The sequence below is a fragment of the Typopeltis vanoorti genome, chromosome 22 (genome assembly GCF_054136105.1).
Source record: "Typopeltis vanoorti isolate ZY-2024b chromosome 22, IOZ_Tvanoo_1.0, whole genome shotgun sequence".
Lineage (NCBI taxonomy): Eukaryota > Metazoa > Arthropoda > Arachnida > Uropygi > Thelyphonidae > Typopeltis > Typopeltis vanoorti.
In genome coordinates, this window is record NC_143570.1 from 667,965 (window position 1) to 688,410 (window position 20,446).

General features: G+C 34.7%; 1 protein-coding gene across 4 annotated transcripts in view; it reads right to left on the reverse strand.

Annotated features, from left to right (window-relative positions):
- The window catches only part of LOC150094096 (HEAT repeat-containing protein 6), a 446,924-nt gene that overhangs the window by 121,320 nt on the left and 305,158 nt on the right, over positions 1 to 20,446 (reverse strand). For all 4 annotated transcript variants that reach the window (XM_090412214.1, XM_090412213.1, XM_090412212.1 and 1 more), the window contains one exon: positions 5,761 to 5,895. In XM_090412214.1, coding sequence (XP_090268340.1) covers positions 5,761 to 5,895 — 135 coding nt within the window. The remainder of the gene's footprint in view (positions 1 to 5,760; positions 5,896 to 20,446) is intronic.

Below are 20,446 nucleotides of genomic sequence, written 5' to 3' on the forward strand. Positions count from 1 at the left end.
ACTTTTAAGTGAGAATTTGATTGAATTAGTTAAACCCCGTGGAACAAAGAAGAATTGTCGATAGGCAGCATTTTGATTGAGAATGACTAGGCTTGACTAATGAAATTTAGAATTAAGATAGCTATTGATAGAGTATTAATGAAAGTGTTTAATGTGTATTCAATGAATAACTTGTGAAAAGGAATTATAACCTAGAAGTGTTATGCTTACTAAGTGTAAGTTAATCTTATCTTTTCGTAATTGAAAGATTTAGCTTACTCAACTTCATAGATGTGACTTAGTATGAACCTTGACTTAGTGTGAGTTTTGTTCTATTGAATATTTGAATTTTCTTAACTGTAAATGTTTTGTGCTTTTCCAATAAATATATTTTGTACCTTATACCTAAGTTTATGCCTGATTACAAATTCAAACCACCACTTATGAAATAGAACCTTTTTGGCAGGAAGGAATTTAGATATTGTAGTTTAAGTGAGATTCAGGTCACAACTGCTAACTGAATCTGCTCGGCACTACCATAAGATTAATTATTGTGTGTATCCCTTTTGAATTTAGAATTGTTTCCATGAACAAGAGTCTTTTCTTTTATAGGATATTGGCTGGCGCAGCTTAAAAAAATAAATTATCCAGTATCCGAAAAGAAAATAGTACTGAATTAATATTTAAGAGGCACAACAGTAGATTAGATAGCGGGCTGATTAGAGATAGAATAAAGTAAAATACAGAGAAAGCAACGACATAACAGAACTAATCAAAAGAATTCAGTTGGAAAAGCAAAAAGACACAGGGACTGAAGAATAAAAGAGATTACATAGAGAAGTCAGAAGAGCCATCAAGCAGGACAAGGAAAAGTTCTATACTAATACTTTCTTTTAGGGTTACACGGTGATCAGCATTCATTTTAAAAATTTTATGGAATTTACAACCACGTTAAAAAACTTTTTTTATTATCCCGACGTTTCGATCTTCACATCAAGATCATCATCTGGAGCATACATAAATATACAGGACAAGCTGAGTTACATCATTAACTGTAAGCTAGAGAAACAATGATTTGATCACATGCTATTCTACTGGCGTGACCTCTGGTGAAAAAAAAAAAAAATTTACATCAAGCTAAATTCTATTTTACATGACAGGAATAAACATTCTTTTCAATGGTTTTCTTTCAGAAACAATTGGTGTCCTATTTTTAGTATTACAATTCTTATTTTTGATTTACAATACTAGATTTTCTACAGTCCTGTTTATAGTTGTTCTTGGTGAGGAAGGTCGAATATATACCTTCCATTTGTTTGGGATTTTTAGACCATCATTGTTGTTGAGATTGGGGTGGTTGATAATAATCTCACAGGCTTCCTTGAATTTCCGTTCATACCATGTTCTAGTGTGATGTAGACAGCTGGTGGTTTTCCAGTCAATTCTGTGTAAGGTATTCAGGGCATGATCAGAAAGGCCAGCTTCCCCATAATTATTATATTTAATGTGTTATTTATGTTCTTTTTGTCTAATAGGAATAGTGCGTCCTGTTTCTCCTATATATGGTATGTTGCAAAATAACCCGACCATAATGTATGCGCATACGGTCGGGTTATTTTGTATGGCAAAACGCCTTCTACTTACAAAAAGAAGGCACGGCCATGGGCTCATCATTATCCCCCCCCATTGCTAACTTTTACATGGAACATTTTGAGCAACTTGCCCTAGATTCCTCCCCTCTAAAACCCAAAGTCTGGCTTAGATACGTTGATGATGTTTTCGCGATCTGGTCCATGGCTGCCAGACATTAGACACATTCCTTAGCCACCTAAACAAACAACACAAATGCATACAGTTCACAATTGAAATTGAAAAACACAACACACTTCCGTTTCTAGATAATTTGTCACACATCTTCCCTCGGGCAATCTTTCCTTCACTGTTTACCGAAAACCGACACGTACGGGACAATATATACACATAAACTCCTACCACCACCCAACACAAAAACTAGGTGTCATCAACACGCTAAAAAACAGAGCTCAGACGATCTGTTCCAGTGAACAGGCACTGAAAGATGAATTTAAAATTATCAGTAATAACTTACAAAAAAACAGGTACAGCCAAAACACTATTAACAAAAATTCTCTACAAAACCACAATAAAAAACAAAGACAAACCAGACTACAGTAAAACTATAACCATTCCCTACATTAAAGGAATATCAGACAAGATAAACAGAGTACTACAAAAGTACAACCTCAAAGCCACCTTTAAACCTCCTGCAAAATTAAAAAAGCTTAATCAACTCATCCAAAGACCCACTCCTTCCACTAGCTCACCCTGGAGTATACCGGATTTATTGTACTTGCAACATACCATATATAGGAGAAACAGGATGCACTATTCCTATTAGACAAAAAGAACACAAACGACACATTAAATATAATAATTATGGGGAAGCTGGCCTTTCTGATCATGCTACCTTACACAGAATTGACTGGAAAACCACCAGCTGTCTACATCACACTAGAACATGGTATGAACGGAAATTCAAGGAAGCCTGTGAGATTATTATCAACCACCCCAATCTCAACAACAACGATGGTCTAAAAATCCCAAACAAATGGAAGGTACATATTTGACCTTCCTCACCAAGAACAACTATAAACAGGACTGTAGAAAATAGTATTGTAAATCAAAAATAAGAATTGTAATACTAAAAATAGGACACCAATTGTTTCTGAAAGAAAACCATCGAAAAGAATGTTTATTCCTGTCGTTGTAAAATAGAATTTAGCTTGATGTAAATTTTTTTTTTTTTTTTTTCACCAGAGGTCACACCAGTAGAATAACATGTGATCAAATCATTGTTTCTCTAGCTTACAGTTAATGATGTAACTTAGCTTGTCCTGTATATTTATGTATGCTCCAGATGATGATCTTGATGTGAAGATCGAAACGTCAGGATAATAAAAAAAGTTTTTTAACGTAGTTGTAAATTCCATAAAATTTTTAAAATGAATTCTATACTAATAAATGTGAAGAGATAGAGTTCCAGATGAGCAGGCACAATTATAAAAGGATGTTTTATTTAGTTTGTGACTTAAAGTACAAGTTTAAGTCTAAATTGAATGTCATCAAAGACAGGAATGGAGCATTACAAGAGTTGGAAATCAAAAACAGATGGAAAGAATACTGTAAGGAACTGTACAGCAGAGTGGATAAAGAAAATGTGGAGCCCTCTCACCAGGAAAATTTTGATTTGGAACCTCCTCCACTTAGGCATGAAGTTGAAAGAGCAGTTAAGTAGCTTAACAGCAATAAGGCCCCAGGTACAGATGAAATCCTAGCAGAATTAATTAAGGCGACAGGGGATGGAGTGATAAGAGTGTTTCATAAATTGATTATACTTCTTCCAGTCTCTAGACTGGAAGAAGTCGGTTTTCATACCACTATATAAGAAAGGTGATACGAAGGCATGCAAGAACTATAGAACTATTAGTTTAATATCTCATGCAAGCAAAATTTTATTGAAGATAATTTAGCATGATCTTCAATAAAATTGAAGGATTGAATTGAAGGAATAGGAATGAGGCCAAAGTTGAGGCAGAGATGCCCGAGGAACAAGCAGGTTTTAGGAAAGGTAAGGGGACCAGAGATCAGATCCTTTGCCTTAGACAGATCATAGAAAAACATAAAGAATTCAGACTCCCTCTGGTAATGTGTTTCTTAGACTAAAGCTTTTGACTGTGTTGAACATGTGAAACTGTGGGAAGTAATGAAAAGAATCGATTTTCCTCAACACACTATCAGGTTGATAGCTAACTTGTACAGGGAGCAAGCAGCCACGGTAAGAACAGGTGTTGAATTGACTGACTAGCTTCGAGTTGGAAAAGGAGTTAAGCAAGGATGTTTACTTTCTCCTCCCTTGTTTAGTATATATGCAGAGGATATCATGCGTGAAGCATTGGATGAGCTCAGGACAGGAATTAGGATAGGGGTAGATTGATCAGTATTCTGAGGTATGATGATGCAATACTCCTTTATAATGACATGGAAGAACTAGGAATAATTCTTGACAAAGTTAACAAGATCAGTAATAACAGAGGACTTCAACTCAATCCTAGCAAGACAAAGATTATGGTTCTCAAAGGAAATACAAACAGAGAAGCTCTTGAGACAAAGTGTACCTTGATGGAGAAAGAATTGAAGAAAGTCAGCCAGTTTGAGTACCTGGGATCCATTATTAATGTAAAGAATTGCTGTTCAGAAGACATAAGAAAAAGGTTAGGAATGGCTAAAACAACAGTCAGAGACCTGTCTAAAATCTGGAAGGATGGATCTATCTCCATGGGAACAAAGTTGAGGATTTTGGATGCAGTTGTTTTTCCAACAGCGACTTATGGATGTGAGACTTGAAACCTAAAGAGGTCAGATAAGAAACAGATACCTGCTTTTGAGATGTGGTGTTAAAGAAGGCTGTTGAGGATATCATATACTGAAAGGCGTACAAATGAATGGGTATTAGAAAAGATCAGTAGAAATTTAAGGCTCCTTAAGGATATTGACAGAAGAAAGTTAAAATATTTTGGACACATAGAAAGGATGGAAGGGGGACTTCTCAAAACAGTAATAGAAGGTAAAGTTCCTGGAAAAAAGAGGAAGGAGTAGATCATCAATGAAATGGATGGATGGATGGATGGATGGATGGATGGATGGATGGATGGGTGGGTGGGTGGGTGGGTGGGTGTGCGTGCGTGCGTGTGGAGTGACTGATCTTCAGAGAGTTGAGGCCACCAGAAAAGCAAAAAACAGGACTACATGGAGAGGCCTGGTGTGGCACATCACCGAGCATCGGAGTGACCATACAGCATCTGTAGTTGCCCAATGAACATATAGATAGACATAGATAGCTAGTACCTGCTCAATTTCCATCCAGTAAGATGGAAAGCTGCTTCAAAAATGAAATACAATTCTGAAAATCAGCATAAGCTTTAGAGATGCATGGTAGTTTCTTGTAGGCATATTTATTAAAATTAGAAGCGTTCTATAAAGCATATGATGATTCTTGGAATAGTCTTTCACTTTCTGAAGTGGCTCCATCTCAGAGTATGAAGAGTCTGCTAAGCCAGCTTTTCCATATCAATTTATGATTGTAGTTTGGTGTGTTTCTCTACTTTTAATTGCAGACTTGTTAAAAGTTACACTAACAAAGTATCCTAATATTATAATGAATAAATTTCATTTTTAGTAGAGAGCAGATAAAAAAGGAGGCAAGTTTAAATAATACCTTATAGGCAGTATATAAGTTTTTTTTTTAATTCAGATGTAACCCAAAAGTAAAGGATTACTATTGTTTTAGAGGTCTGTGTGTTTTGTTAGTCTGCATGTTGGTTATGAAGGAGATTTAATAAACTGCTTATTTTTGCAGGACTGTATTCATTAATAATGAAATTATTTAAGTATTATAATTTGTTTATGAATATGGTGTTACTCTAACCAATAACTCTAGTTTTGTGTGTAGTATTTATACCATGTCATATTTCTATGTAGTATAAGTGGTGGTGATGTGTTTTAATACTCCGGGATTTGTTAGTCTGTGTGGATTTTTAGAAACAGCAATAACAGAGTGAGAGGTCTAAGAGGCAGGTGACTAATTTGTGCCCTTACTCATTTTTTCATTATGCATATACTGTGTTCACAAGGTATACAATAAAAAAATTTAAAAAAAATAAAATAAAGCACCATGTGTATGTGTGTTAAATTTTTTTTACTTACTTTTAGCATTCTAAATACATCTGAAGTGACAGTGGAAAGGCAATCACAGCCAACAGCTCTAAGAGTTGGTTGAGACTGATTCTGAAGACAAGCAGGAAGAGGTCCATTTATTACTTCTTCCCAAAGCTTAAAAACCTAAATAACATAAGAAAAAGGAAATAAATAGGAAATATTCTGTGCAATTATGAAATTTTAAACAACACTAGATCTGTAGCTTATAACATGCAGAAAATTAATCAAGACTGAAGAATTTGTAAAGAATAATTTTTGGTAGCAATATAAATTATTTTTGATATTAATTGTAGATAGTTCTTTATGGCGCCTACTGAAATTATTATCTTACATATATTTTATAATTATTATTGCTATAACCGGAAAGCAATAAATCTCATGTTCTGTGATATACGTGAAGATACTGTTGTGTGCCCACCATAACAGTAGTGTTTATAACAACAAAATAAGGCCAAAATGAAAAAAGTGCCATTAAGAAAAAGACATATTAAGACATCTTAAGCTATGTAATATGGTATTTTCAGAATGTTTAATTACTGCTTTAATATTTAAGGGAAAAAAAATAGTGTTCCTAAAATGGGGGAAGGCATTGTATTTTATTGAAATAGCTTCTGAAGAGTTTGATTAATAATAATAAAACTCTCTTAGTATTTACAACATTAAGTTATAATTGTTACTGACTGCATTTTGCTAAAAGCATTTTCAGGTTTATCAAGAATAATTTATAGCTGATAACATGTTTACACAAAAGCTTCAAAGCACTTTGTTTTATTGCAGATATCAGAAATATCCCTTTGACATAGTAGAAAATATGTTTCTCTTGCAGCTGGTGTACCGTTGCTTTTTTTTTTTTGATGGGCATCCCACAAAGAAGAAGCTTTTTCTATAGTATATTAGCAATGTGAATGAACACAGGTTGAGAGGAAAGAAGAAACTTTATAAGACTGGTATGAATACTTGTAAATTGTGCAATTTAGGAAATACATATGAAGAGAGGTTGTTAAAACGAAAAGGACAGATGAGATGAAATAAAGAGGAAGAAATATGTCCCATGGTTCAGGAATTGAACTGTGAATCAGTAGTCACTGCAAGTCTCTTAACAGATTTAGATAAAATGGGAGAAGCAATAATCAACATGAAGAAACTGAATATCAGTGTGATGGGAAAATAGAACAAAAAAATAAGAAGAAAAAATTTTAAAACAATGGATTACTAATCAACTTTACTGTTCTCTTCTGTGCAGAGTCAAGAATTTTAAGGGAACTCTTATTAAATGCATCATATTAGATGTGAAAATTGTTGTTACTATTATTATTATTTATTTATTTATTTATTTTAAAAGACAAGCTTATAAATGCAATAACAACAAGCTTGTATAACTCTGGACAAGTTACACAAACTCAAGCATCCATAAGTTACACACACTCATATTCCATGCTTTACATGAGATTCAAACCTGCGGATATCACGCAGGTTTGAATCTACTGCTTAATGATAATTAAGCAGCAGATTTTACCAAATGAACTTCCAAGAGTTGTAAATGATACAGTTGGATGAAGTAAGTAATTGTGTTAGTAATCGTATGTACTTGTTTTAATTTTATGTCCAGAATAATCTTGTAAAACTAATGATGTCAGAGGAAGGAAAATGGTAATTTCCCTTCCTCTAATGTCATTAGTTTAACATGAATGGAAAAAACTTTCACATGAACAGCAAAAAGTTCTACCTTCAAGTATATTAAAGGGAGAACGTTTTGACAGGGAGTAGTGTTGAACTTTGTCTATTGATCAATTTGGCGAGCAGTTTTATAGTTTGGAAGAAATTTGTGTAAGGAAAAGAAACTCTTATAGCACAACTCAAAAGAAAAACAATCATCAACAAATCAAAATATAATGAAAAAGAGCTAAATGAAAAAACTTTCCTCTTGTAGAAATGCCAGCTGTACCTCCTGGATTCTTGAAAAGATCATTAGGCACAACAAGTTGTGAGTAATAATAAATTTAGATTTATTATTACCTCTCATAAAGGATTAAGATTGTTTAATCCTTTATCCAAGTGTAAGTAAACAAAGTTTGCACCTGAAGTATCTTCAGGACTGAGGCAACTCGTGGTAAAGGTGGACCAAGCTTTCATCACTTGTCTTAGTATCTCACATAATGCAAAGCACATTTCCTTGCAGACATGTATAATACTATGCATTAAGGGAAGGGCCACTATCCAGACTGGTTTCGACCTTTATTGAGGTCTCGTCAGTGGGAGCCAGACCCAAAGGTGGTGATACTAAGGTGGAAGTAATGGAGAAGTCATATTTACCTATATGAGTTACCCAAATGTGTCTCACTTTATTATTAAATTACTCTGGATTTAGAGAAAGATGGAAGTTTTTTTCCACTTCATCATCATCACAAACCATGGGATCACGTGTCTGATGCCTCCTTCACTATCTTCTTCCACCTTTCTTTGTCCAGTGTACAGTGTCAAAGTTTCTGTACACCCATTCCACACCAGTCCTTTATATTGTCTATCCATTCTCTGTATGGTCTACCTCTTCTGTTTAAGCCATCCAAAATACCAAACATAAATGTCTTTATCTTCCGGTCCTCGCTCATTTTACAGATGTGTCCAAATAATTGCAGCTTCCATTTTATAATCTCTTTTGGATTAGATTCTTTTTTGGTTGTATCTTCCGATAGAGCTCTTCATTTGTGATTTTCTGTACTCATTCTATTCTTAGAATCTTCCTGTAACAAGTCCTTCAAATGCCAAAATTCTTTTTCTTGATTTCTTATTTATTACCCACGTTTCAGATCCATACAGTACACTGCTAAAGAGCATGTTCCCAGTACTTTTAGTTTTGTTTGCAGGCTGACCACTTTATTTTTCCAGATGTTATCCATGGCATTCAGATTTGTTCTTCCCTTTGCAATCCTGATCTTTATTTCTTTTTTACAGTCCAAATCATACATCATTTTACTTCCCAAATATGTGAATTGTTCTACATTTTCTATATCAATTCCATCCACTTGTATCTTTTGTTTCATGTTCTTCTCACCAAATACCATTGTCTTTGTTTTTTCTAAATTCATAACAAGTCCAAATCTCTTCCCTTCCTCATTTAACAGTTTCAGTGTTTTTTGTAGTTCTCTTTTATCTTCTTCAATAATAACAATGTTATCTGCAAATCTCAGATTGTTAATTCTCATTCTGTGTGCAGATATTCCTTTTGCATTTTCCTTCAGTTTGTCCATTGCTCTTTCTAAATGTGCAATGAAAATGCTTGATGATATTGAGTCCCCCTGTCTAGTACCCTCTGCTTGTTCTAAACCATTTCCCCAAATCATCACCTATTCTAACTGCTGCAACTGCATTCTGATAAACATTTTTTAATATAGCTATTAGTTTTATGTCAATTCCATAGGATTCCAGAACTGCTAATGTCACTTTCTGGTCAATACTGTCAAATGCTTTCTGAAAATCAACAAAGCAAGTATATAAGTTTTTGTTTTTTCCCTAGCTTTCTCTGCTATTAACCTCATTGTCAGAATCTGTTGAATTGTAGTTCTATCCTTCATAAATCCTGCTTGCTCGTCTGCAAGGTATGCTTTCAATTGTATTCTCAATCTTTCTGTCAATATCATCATCATCACTTTACCAAGGTAACTTGTCAAGGCAATTGTATTATAATTTTTACATTCTAGCTTATTTCCTTTCTTGTATAATGTCATTAATATTGATTTCACCCACTCCTCTGGCATTTTCCCTTCTTTCCATACCATATTAAATAGTTGGTGCATTTCTGTAACCATACTTTCACCACCATATTTATTCATTTCTCCAGCGATGTTTTCGTTACCAGGAATCTTGTTGTGTTTTAGCTGTCCTATTGCTTTTTCTACCTCTCCTCTTAAAATGTCCATGTCATACGCATTACCTGCTGGTGATATTTGCTCCAATTCTTCACAATCAGTTTCTCAACTCTATCTAAATCTAGTTTTTCTTCATATGCCTCACTTCAGTATCTTGTCCACCGCTGTACAATTTTATCTTTATTCATCAATACTTTGCCTTTTTCATCTTTAATTGTGGTCTGTTTTGGTTGCCACTTTCTATTAATGGTTCTGGTCATTTTGTATACTTCCCTTGTTTTATGCTCTCCATAGTACTGTTCTATATTGTTGTACTGGGCTTCAAACCATTTCATCTTATCCATTCTGACTGCTTTTTTCACCTCATTACTCTTTCTTGTATATTGCTCCTCTATTTGTTCTGATGTATTCCTTCTTATCTTCAACATTCTTTTCTCCTGTACTAACTTCAGTGTTTCTTGTGTAATCCATTTCTTCTTGATCTTCTCTTCTTCTGGTACTGTTACTTCAACTGCATCTTCTATTGCCTTCGTTACTCTTTTAACTCTTAAATTCGAGTTTTTCTTTCTTTCTCCACACTTTTAAGTTTCTCTTCTAACACTGTCCTTCTTCCTATTTCTGTATATCTTCTTGCTGTATATCTTCTATTCTGATGTTTTTTTCCCCTCTTGGTTAGACTATGATATATTTAGTTCAATCCTTTATCGAAGTGTAAGCAAACAAAGTTTGCACCTGAAGTATCTTCATACATGTCCGCAAAGAAATGTGCTTTGCATTATGGGAGATACTAAGACAAGTGATGAGAGCTTAGTCCACCTTTACCACGAGTTGCCTCAGTCCTGAAGATACTTCAGGCGCAAACTTTGTTTGCTTACACTTGGATAAAGGATTAAACTAAATTTATTATTGTCTAACCCAAGTGGGAAAAAACTTCCAACTTCCAAAAGCTGAGAGTAAGGTAGAAAGAGTAAGGTGCTGCAGCAAGATAATTTAATTTTATATTTATTGCATTAAAATATTATGTACTTTTTAGGTTGAATGCTGCTGCTGCATGATATTTGTGATTGGTACACAGTATTTGGTTAAATTTTTAGACAGTATTATTTCGAATTCTGTGTTTCTTGTTTAGCACTTCGGTAGTGAGAGGGAGATTACTGTAGGTTGGCATGAAAGACAAAGTGAATGGCATGGATTATTTTAAGATGATATGGCTGTGAGTAATATATATGTGTAGGAAGATGCTGCAGATGTTTATGTAGAAAGGTTGAATAAGTGATAAGCAAGTTCGGACATGCAGGAAGTGTAACATACTGACTGACCATGAGACTTACCTGAATCAGAGTAGGGAACATGGCACAGTAAGTGGAACAGATGTCAAGAAAGGGTGTGCAACTATTAAGAAAGTGTGTAAAAATTATGTCGAGTGAAGAAAAGAGTGCAATTGACAATAAGGCATGTGGGAATGATGGTGAAAAACAGAGTGCAAATGGTAAGATAATGAGCATGGCTAAAAGCAATAAAGCATGTGCAATTGATGGTAAGATAGTGAAAGCGAATGATTATTAAAGAAGTGATGCAAGATTTGAAAGCAGAGTTGATGAGCCATGAGATGAATCATATGTGGAGTGAAATGAAGAGAACTGGTGATACGTATGGAAGAGACCGAAATGAATGACTTGTAGGTGTAATTCTATGGGGATTCAATTATTAGTGTGTAAATTAAAGATATCAAGAAATTATATACTTGGTTTAATCCTTTATCCAAGTGTATGCAAACAAGTTTGTGCCTGAACTATTTTCAGGACTGGGGCAACTAGTATAAAGAAGCTCATTACCTCACATCACTTGCCTTAGTATCCCATAATGCAAAGCACATCTCCAGCAGATACTGTATGTCCACAAGGAGATGTGTTTTGCATTATGGGATACTAAGGCAAGTGATGTGAAGTCATGAGCTTCTTTATACGAGTTGTCACAGTCCTGAAAATAGTTCAGGTGCAAACTCGTTTACTTACACTTGGATAAAGGATTAAACCAAGTACATAATTTCTTGGTATCTTTAATTTTTAGTATAACCAAGTGGAAAAACTTCCAACAACTTTCTTTATCAGAGGTATGGCAAATAAGAGGATGCACAAGGTTTGTTTTCTGGAGGCAAAATGAGTAGAATGAATGAGGCATTGGATATGAAGAGTAAGCAAGAAAAAGAGTTGGTGGAAGTAGAAACAAATGACTTGTTTAGAAACAAGCAGGATGCAAGAATGGATATTAGGAAGTTGTTGAGAAGAATAAAAAATAATAGCATGGTAGGAAAGGTAGTCAGTGTGTTGCCCAGGTATGACAGTGATGAGTTGAGAAAGAGCAAAGAAATAGCATGGGATGATTTGAGGGATGAATGGAACCGTATAACAGCAGACTGTATTTGAATGATGTCTGTCATCTGGAGAAGGTTACTGCTGGAAGGGAGAGTAATGATAATGGACAATGGATCTAAGTAAGTAAGAAGTAATGTGGAAGAGCATGAAAGGAAAGATTGAAGGAGTGAATATCAATGGAAAAGTGAGTAGTATGAACATAGAAAATGAGAGAACAGGAGGGAAAGACAGGCAGGGGACATAGCATGGGAAAGGGGTGTGGTGCTCGATGCTCAAAGAGGAAGTGAATGTGTGAGTAGGCAAGAAAGGAGTAGGATGGCTTGGGATATAGAGGAGAGGGGAAGTGCTGGGATAGGTAATGCAAGAAAGGAATGACTGGAAGTCACATCTAATACAAATCAGGACTAACGGGAACAAAATTGTTGCACTGGATCCATTCATCCAAAAATTGTTGGATAAGGACAACATCCTAACAAGAATAGAGATGGAAGGATATGATGTTTTTTGTGAAGATAGAAAAGGCTAAAAGGAAGGTGGAATACCATTATGAAAGAAATGGAGTTGTGTCCATGCAGGGCAGAGATACAAAGAAGAAATAGCAGCAGTGGTTTTGAGGCAGTCTAGTGTGAGATAGAGGTGAACAGAATGAAATACTAAATTGGATGTTGCTATAGATCTGGCAATGTTGAGGACAGTGACAATGAAATGTATAAGCAAATTAGCCAAGTAAATAGGAAACACATGATCGTTATGGGTGATTTTAACTACAGCAATATAGATTAGGATGATGAGATAGCAACTCGAAGTGAAGAAAACCAATTTCTTGAGTTTTTAACAGGAAACTACCTTAAGTAGTTTCCTTTAATTGAGTTGTCAAATCTCCCTCTGATTGGTGATAGTGATTACCTGATGGTTGCCAACCATATGAAGATCCTTTCTTTCATGCTTACACAATAGGGATTGTACATCCATACTGGACGTACAATTCCTATACGTAAAAAAAAAGAACACAAAAGACACATTAAATATAATAATTTTGGTGAAGCAGGCCTCTCAGATCACGCTCTCAACACCCTACACCAAACGTACCTGCTCTTCACATCATACAAAAAAAAAGCTGGTATGAAAGAAAATTTAAAGAAGCCTGTGAAATTCTGATTAACCATCTTAATCTCAACAATAATGGCAGCATAAAAATTCCAAGAATTTGGATAGCACATATTCAGTCTACTTAGTATCTAGCATACTTCAGGACTTGAAGCAATTTTCAGCTTTTATTGAAAACTATTCCATACCAGCTGGTTGAAATTTATATGTATGATCAAAGTTTTTTATTTATTTATTTATTTATATATATATATGTATATAAAATATATAAAATTGTTGGATAAGTGAGACATGTTTGGATGAGGACAACATCCTAACAAGAATAGAGATGGAAAGATATGATGTTTTTTGTGAAGATAGAAAAGGCTAAAAGGTGGAATACCATTATGAAAGAAATGGAGTTGTGCCCATGCATGTTGCTCTCCAGCCCCATTTAATTTTGTAAACTAATTGATAATAATAATAATAGGACTCTAGCTTTTATGTAGTAAAGGTTTTTTTTTTTTCCTTTCACCAGAGGTCAGGCCAATAATTGTTGTAACGGTTGGTCAGTAACTTTAGCAAACCATGTAGATTGTAGTGCAGCTTGTTTCTCTGTATATATATGTGTATGCTCCAGATGATGACCTTAATATGAAAGTCAAAATGCCGAGTGTTCATTTTGGTTTATATTAAACTAAAGCTTTTGCTCTAACACAGTAGTTGTCTCCATAATTTTCCATAATGTAGCCATATGAAGACTTCTGTAAAATACAGCATATATGTGGAACTACAGGGTTGGTGGTGATGATGGAAAGCTAAGGAGACAGCATTTTGTATGTTTAAAAAATGGCAATGGGTTTCCCTTTTACTCCCCGCCCCCTTAATAGCCGACCTCCATAAGAACATTTTGAAAACCAAGCACTGAACACAGCTACACTTAAACCAATAGTCTGACTGTGCTATGTTGTTGATGTATCTGCTATCTGATCTCATGGTCCAGACACATTGCATATATTTTAACAGCCAGCATCCTAAACTACGCCAGAAAATGAAAGTAACAATTGTCTCCCCTTTCTAGATACAATAGTGACATGACTTCCTAATGGTTCATTATCCTTTTCCATTTACAGAAGAGCTCAGGGACCTTTGCAATACCTTTCTTAGCCAATCGCTACAACTCTTATAAAATAAATAAAATACTGCATGGACCCACCATCCCTCCTGCAACCAACACACAGGATCACAACAAAACTATTCCCATCCCATGCATTACTGGCATCAGAAAGAGTTAAACTTCTTTATAAATATTATCTCTATGCCACTTTCAAACCACTCATTCAGCTAGCTAACGTCATTCGCTCTCTTAATAAAGATCAAGAGGATAAAGATCGACTTCATTCTCTACACATCCTGGAGTATATAAAGTTCCTTGTGCAGTTTAGCCTACTTTGGCAAGACTGGTAGATCATTTACATCTGTGATCATCTGCATAGCAAGTTGGGACTGGATACTCATTCACATAGGACTAAATGAGAGAAAACATCAATATTACACAGAAGTTGCTAGAGATCTGAGAGATTACTTTTAGAATCAGCATTGGTTACGAAGTATTCCCTCAACCTCAACAAGTATGGCTGCATTAATTTACCAAAGATCTGGAAGACAGTCATTCTGAGACCAGATAACTTGACTTCCTCAAATTAACTTTATGGTAATCTGGTCCATAGGGAGCTTCAGTTACAAGATGAACTGTTTCAAATGATTTAGTTGGATGCCTGTGTGCTTTCCACAGTTATAAATTTTATCTGAAGATGCTGGGTAAAAAATCCAGTTCATCTTAAATATTTTTCCCCCTCTCTTGTTGTTTACACTGTAAAGTGCTATTATGAATAATCACCAATACATAAGCTTCTGTGAGTAGTTTTTGATATTGAGACCACATTATGATTTAAATAAAGAGTTCAATAAAAATAAGCAATTAAAATTATTAAAGTGTGTAGGTGATTAGCCAGCACATTCTGGTAGCTCACAGCATTTATGGACCTCTCCAAACACACAACAGGACCTAAAGTATTGCATGAAAAGGCTCCCCAAATCATCATTGAGCCACCACCTCCTTGAACAGAGTTGGCCTGGCACAACAGGGCCATGGCCTCATGCTGTCAACACCACACTCGCACCCTCCCATCAGACCAGTACAACTGATAATGGGATTCATCAGACAACATGACTCTGGTCCACTCTGCAGAGGTCTAGTTTTGATGGTCCTGACACCAGGCGAGGTGCAATTCCTAATGGCAAGCTATCAACAGTGGTACACGATTAGGGGATGGGCTCCTGTATGCAGGGTACACCATATCGTTTGCTTGTTGGTGCAGCTTGGACCTCCAACATTGAACTCGATGTGATTTGTGCTGCTGTTGCCCTGTGGTTGGTCTGCATGAGTCTGGACAGTCTATGTCAACCCCAGTCATTAATGGCATGTGGTCGGACAACACTTGCTTGCTGTGATGTCCATTGATGGTATACTCATGGTAGACCTTTTATGGTTGCCTTTGAGAACCCTGGGGTTCTTAGCACTTGGGCAACAGCATGACCCATCTGTTTTGCACTGATAATATGTCCATGATCAAAGTCGCTAAGGTCACCACATTTATCCATGTTTGTCGATTGTGATATACTGTTGGGAAGCCCAAATGTCTGCCTATTTACCGTCTGCATTTGGTTTGGGTCTGTTTCACTCTGCACGGGGGGGGGGGGGGGGGGGGGGATGCCGGTGTCAACTTTCCATCACCCCTATCTCTAATCTTTTGTCCATTGAGTGTGTATATATATATATATATATATATATACATATCAATTGTCAATAAAGATTAACAGTGTTGTTGGATGATTGTTTAGTAGAATCAGTTCCCAAAAATACATTAAAAGAAACCTGACATATAATGGATAACACAAAACCACCATTCAAAAAATTATTGATAATCATCACCCTTCTACCTGACTATAATTTGATGTGAAAAGAAATTTCAATGCCCTACCTAAGGAACCTTGGAACAAATAGCAAGGATTCTTCATAAATTCCGTCTAGACACTTCTTTCAAACCGGCTCAAAACTGTCTTCCTTCTACCATCAACAAAGGATACATTACCACTTCTTTCCTTATTAGGAAAGAAGTGGTAATGTAATGTCTACTAAGTACCCTGCTCATGTTATCTTTCCTATTTTGGGCAAACTGACAGTTCTGCCTTGATTAAAATTGAAGAACATCAAAATTATATTACGTTTTTGGAATATGACCAAGTCTGGCCTTGTTTCTCATGCTATTGGCACTAAAGCAAAGAGTCTTTTGGAGCCAAACAAAACTTCTTCACTCCAGCAAGTTCAAATTCAATTGTCTTTTTCCTTGAAATGTGTGAAATGCTAAGAAATCATCCGAACTTGAACAATCGGGCTGTATGTATGTCAATATCCAAGTTTTGGAAGATGATCACTATTGATTGTTCATAGGTTTTTTTAAAAAAATGAATAATTGTTTAAAATAAGTTTTATCTATGCAACTTACTACAATTGCTCCTTTGAACTCTAATAGTGTAATATCATATACTTCAGCTGCGACTAAGACATGAGCTAACATATGCATGATTTTAGTCTCATTATTTTGATACATCTTCTGAATGTAGTTAATGGTCTGTATCCCTGATGATGTCCACATAACATTGGATGAAATATATTGGAGTTATTAAATAAATTCTATGCAATTTTTGTTACATGTGTAAGCAATGCAAGTTATTTTAATAGAAATATTAGTTATTTTAATAGAAATATTAGTAAGCTTAATAAATGTATTTTTTCCTCTTTTGGTGTTGTTTATACCATAAAGTGCTATTATGAATAATTAATACCACTGAAGCCTTTCCATGTATGTTTACAAAAAATTCTATTCACTTTAAACCATAATAGAAAATCTTAGGCTAAAAGATTGAGCCATCATGATCATTTTTGACATTACATCATTGTTCATCAATGTACAAGGTGTGATAATTCTTGGAACATACACATAAAACTATATTTACTTACCTGTAGACAGTGGCTATTATGATCTTCAAACTAGCCCCCTCCCCCTTTGCAGTAATGCACTTAATTCTTGGAGTGGGGAAATTATTGATCCCAATTCATATGAACAGTGTAAGTTTTTATAGAATATGCATGCAGGAGGCAACATGCCCATGCGAAAGTAAGTGTAATGAATTGTGAGAGATCGATCACTGATCAACCAATTGCACTTTTTAGTACTGAACCTTTATTTTTCGAGTGCTGTTAGAGGAACTATCACAAATGTGCAAATAGTATTCCACGGTTAGCCAGATTTGTGCTTTGTATAAAGTTAATAGCTGTTAGCTGTCTAGCTTGTTTTTCAATTAGCAGTCATTCAGTAAAAATTTTCATAAATATATTTCTTATATTTTTAAAACAGCTAGAAGTAAAACAGTTATTAATAATAAATAGAACAGATAAAATCTTTCAGTTATGAATATGAAATATCATATGAAGGAGAAAAAGACATAATATCAAAAACTTCAAAATTTTTACAGATTATAGGCCTGATAAATAGAACACTCAATCCAAATATAGTACAAAAAAAAACACGTTTGAAAATATACAATACTTTAGCAGTGCCCACATTATTATATGGCAGTGAAATTTGAACAATAAACAAACAAGATAAACAAAGAATAAAAACAAGTGAAATGAGATTTATGAGAAGAACTGCAAAATACACATTATTAGACCAAAAAAGGAACAAAGATATTTTAAAAGAACTAAAAACAAAATCATCATCAGTTGCATCAGTCTTGGGACTGGTAGCTCAGCAGTAATTTCCTCCATTCCGCTCTGTCATTGGCTTTCTTCCTAATCCCTTGGTAGCTCCTCAAACCAGTGCTTTCTTTGACTTGGTCAAGAAAGCTTTTCCTTGGTCTGCCTCTTCTTCTTTTCCCCTCTATTTTGCCTTCAGTTATTCTTTTCACAAGTCCATCATGACGAAGTATATGTCCATACCACCTATCCCTTCTAATTTTAATCGATTTAATTAGAGTTCTTGTTTTGTTTATCTCTCTCAGGACTTGTTCGTTTGATTTTTTTTCTGTCCATTTTATTTTGTTCATGCGACACCAGCACCACATTTCAAAAGCCTCCAATCTTCTTACATCTTCTCTGCCTAGAATCCAGGTTTCACATCCATACAGTGCAATGCTTCATATCAATGTCTTTACTAATTTTTTTTTCAATTGTAGGTTGAGGTTTTCATCTTAGAGAATTGGGCTTTTGCATTGTTTATTCTTGACCTTATGTCTTCTCTTGTTCTGCCATCTTCTGTTATTAGGCTTCCTAAATATTTAAAGCTTTTCACTTGTCTTATTTGTTTCCTGCTGATGTCTATATGCTGTATATTGATAGGTATTTTGCCTATTTTGATTTTCATTTTATAATTTTCAAGGTTATTATTTAGTAATTCTAGCATTGTTTTTAACATTCTTCTGTTTTCTGCTACAAGGGCTATGTCATCAGCAAATCTCATACACATGACTTGCTCACCATTTACCTTTATGCCACTATTTATTTTATCTTTAGTTTCCCAAATGGCCTTTTCAATATATAAATTAAATAAAAGTGGTGAAAGTATACATCCTTGTCTTACTCCACTCCTTATATTTATTATTTTCTCCTTATCATTGATTTTAATCAGTCCATTTTGATTTTTGTAAATTCGATAAATTATTTTCCTATCCCTCAAATCTATGCCGATATTAGTTAGACAATTTAGGAGTATTTGCTGGTTTACTTTATCAAACGCTTTCTCTAAATCAAGGAAGCAAATGTAAGTATTTTTACTAAGGTCTAATCTTCTCTCTATTAAACAGAATGGGCGAGGAAAGATTAGCAAAGCAAGTGTTCTCTGCCAGGTTGGCAGGAAAACGACCAAGAGGAAGACCAAGATAAGGTGGATTGATATGGCACAAAGTGCCTTAGACGATAGAAATATAAGATCTGATAATGTTGGAGTCTTGACAAGTAACAGACTGATTTGGAGGAAAATTGTAGATAGGAAGTTAGTAATGATGTAAATTTTTCATGTAGTACTATCATATCTTGTACACCCCTTGAGGGTATATGTCAGGAATTTAATGATGATGATGAATCTTCTCTCTATTATTGTTCTTAAACAGAGTATTGCCTCTCTTGTTCCTTTATTCTTTCTGAATCCAAATTGGTCTTCATCCAATAGACAATCTATTTTTGAATAAATTCTATTTTGAATAATTTTCAGCAGAATTTTGCTAACATGTGGGATTAAAGCTATTGTTCTAAACTGGCTCATGAAGATAGTAAACGGACAGACTTTTTTGGTAACGAACCGGCTTGGAATAAGGATTCGAGAAGAAAATTACCAAAAAAAAGCAGAAATACACCTATTGGAATATAGCCACCTGGAATGTGAGAAGTATCCACCACAAAATCACAGAACTGGACCAAGCACTAGAAGAAAGAAATGTAAAAATAGCAGTAATTACAGAATCTAAAAAAAAAGCAGAGAGGAACAGATGAAACTGAAAATTATATCTATATATACAGTGGGGTAAAAGCAGAAGAGAGAGCTAAATCTGGTGTAATGATTTTTCTACATAAATCTCTTAGAAACAATATAATCCATTACAACTTTTGGAGCAATAGAATAATAGAAATGAGAATTAAAATAGACAGAGGATATATGACAGTAATTGGAACTTATGCACCTGAAGAAGGAAAAGAGGATGACTCAGAAAACTTCTACATCCAACTGCAGAACATATTAAATAAGACCAATCCTAAGGATCACATTTTGGTAGTAGGAGATCTCAACGCAAGAATTGGCAATAAACCATATAAACCAAACATAGGACCTATCGGAGAACTTAACTGTAATAGAAATGGAAATAGATTAAGAGATTTTATTATAAGCAATAACCTTAAAATAATGTTCTTTAAACATAAAGACATCCACAGATACACCTGGGAAGCAAGAGACACGAGAAGCATTATTGATTACATAATCAGCAATATCAAAATGTCAGAAATGATAATAGATACAAGAGTATACAGAGGATCTGAAATAGAATCAGATCCTTACCTTTTAATTGGAAAAATAAAATGGGAACCAAGATGGAAAACAACAAAAATGCATAAGGAAAATAGAAATTTTGAATCTTTCAAAGTTAGACTTTTGGACGACAGTAGTATTAAAGACTTGTACCAAAATAGAATAAAGAACTGGATGACAAGTATAAAACAAAATCAGAACA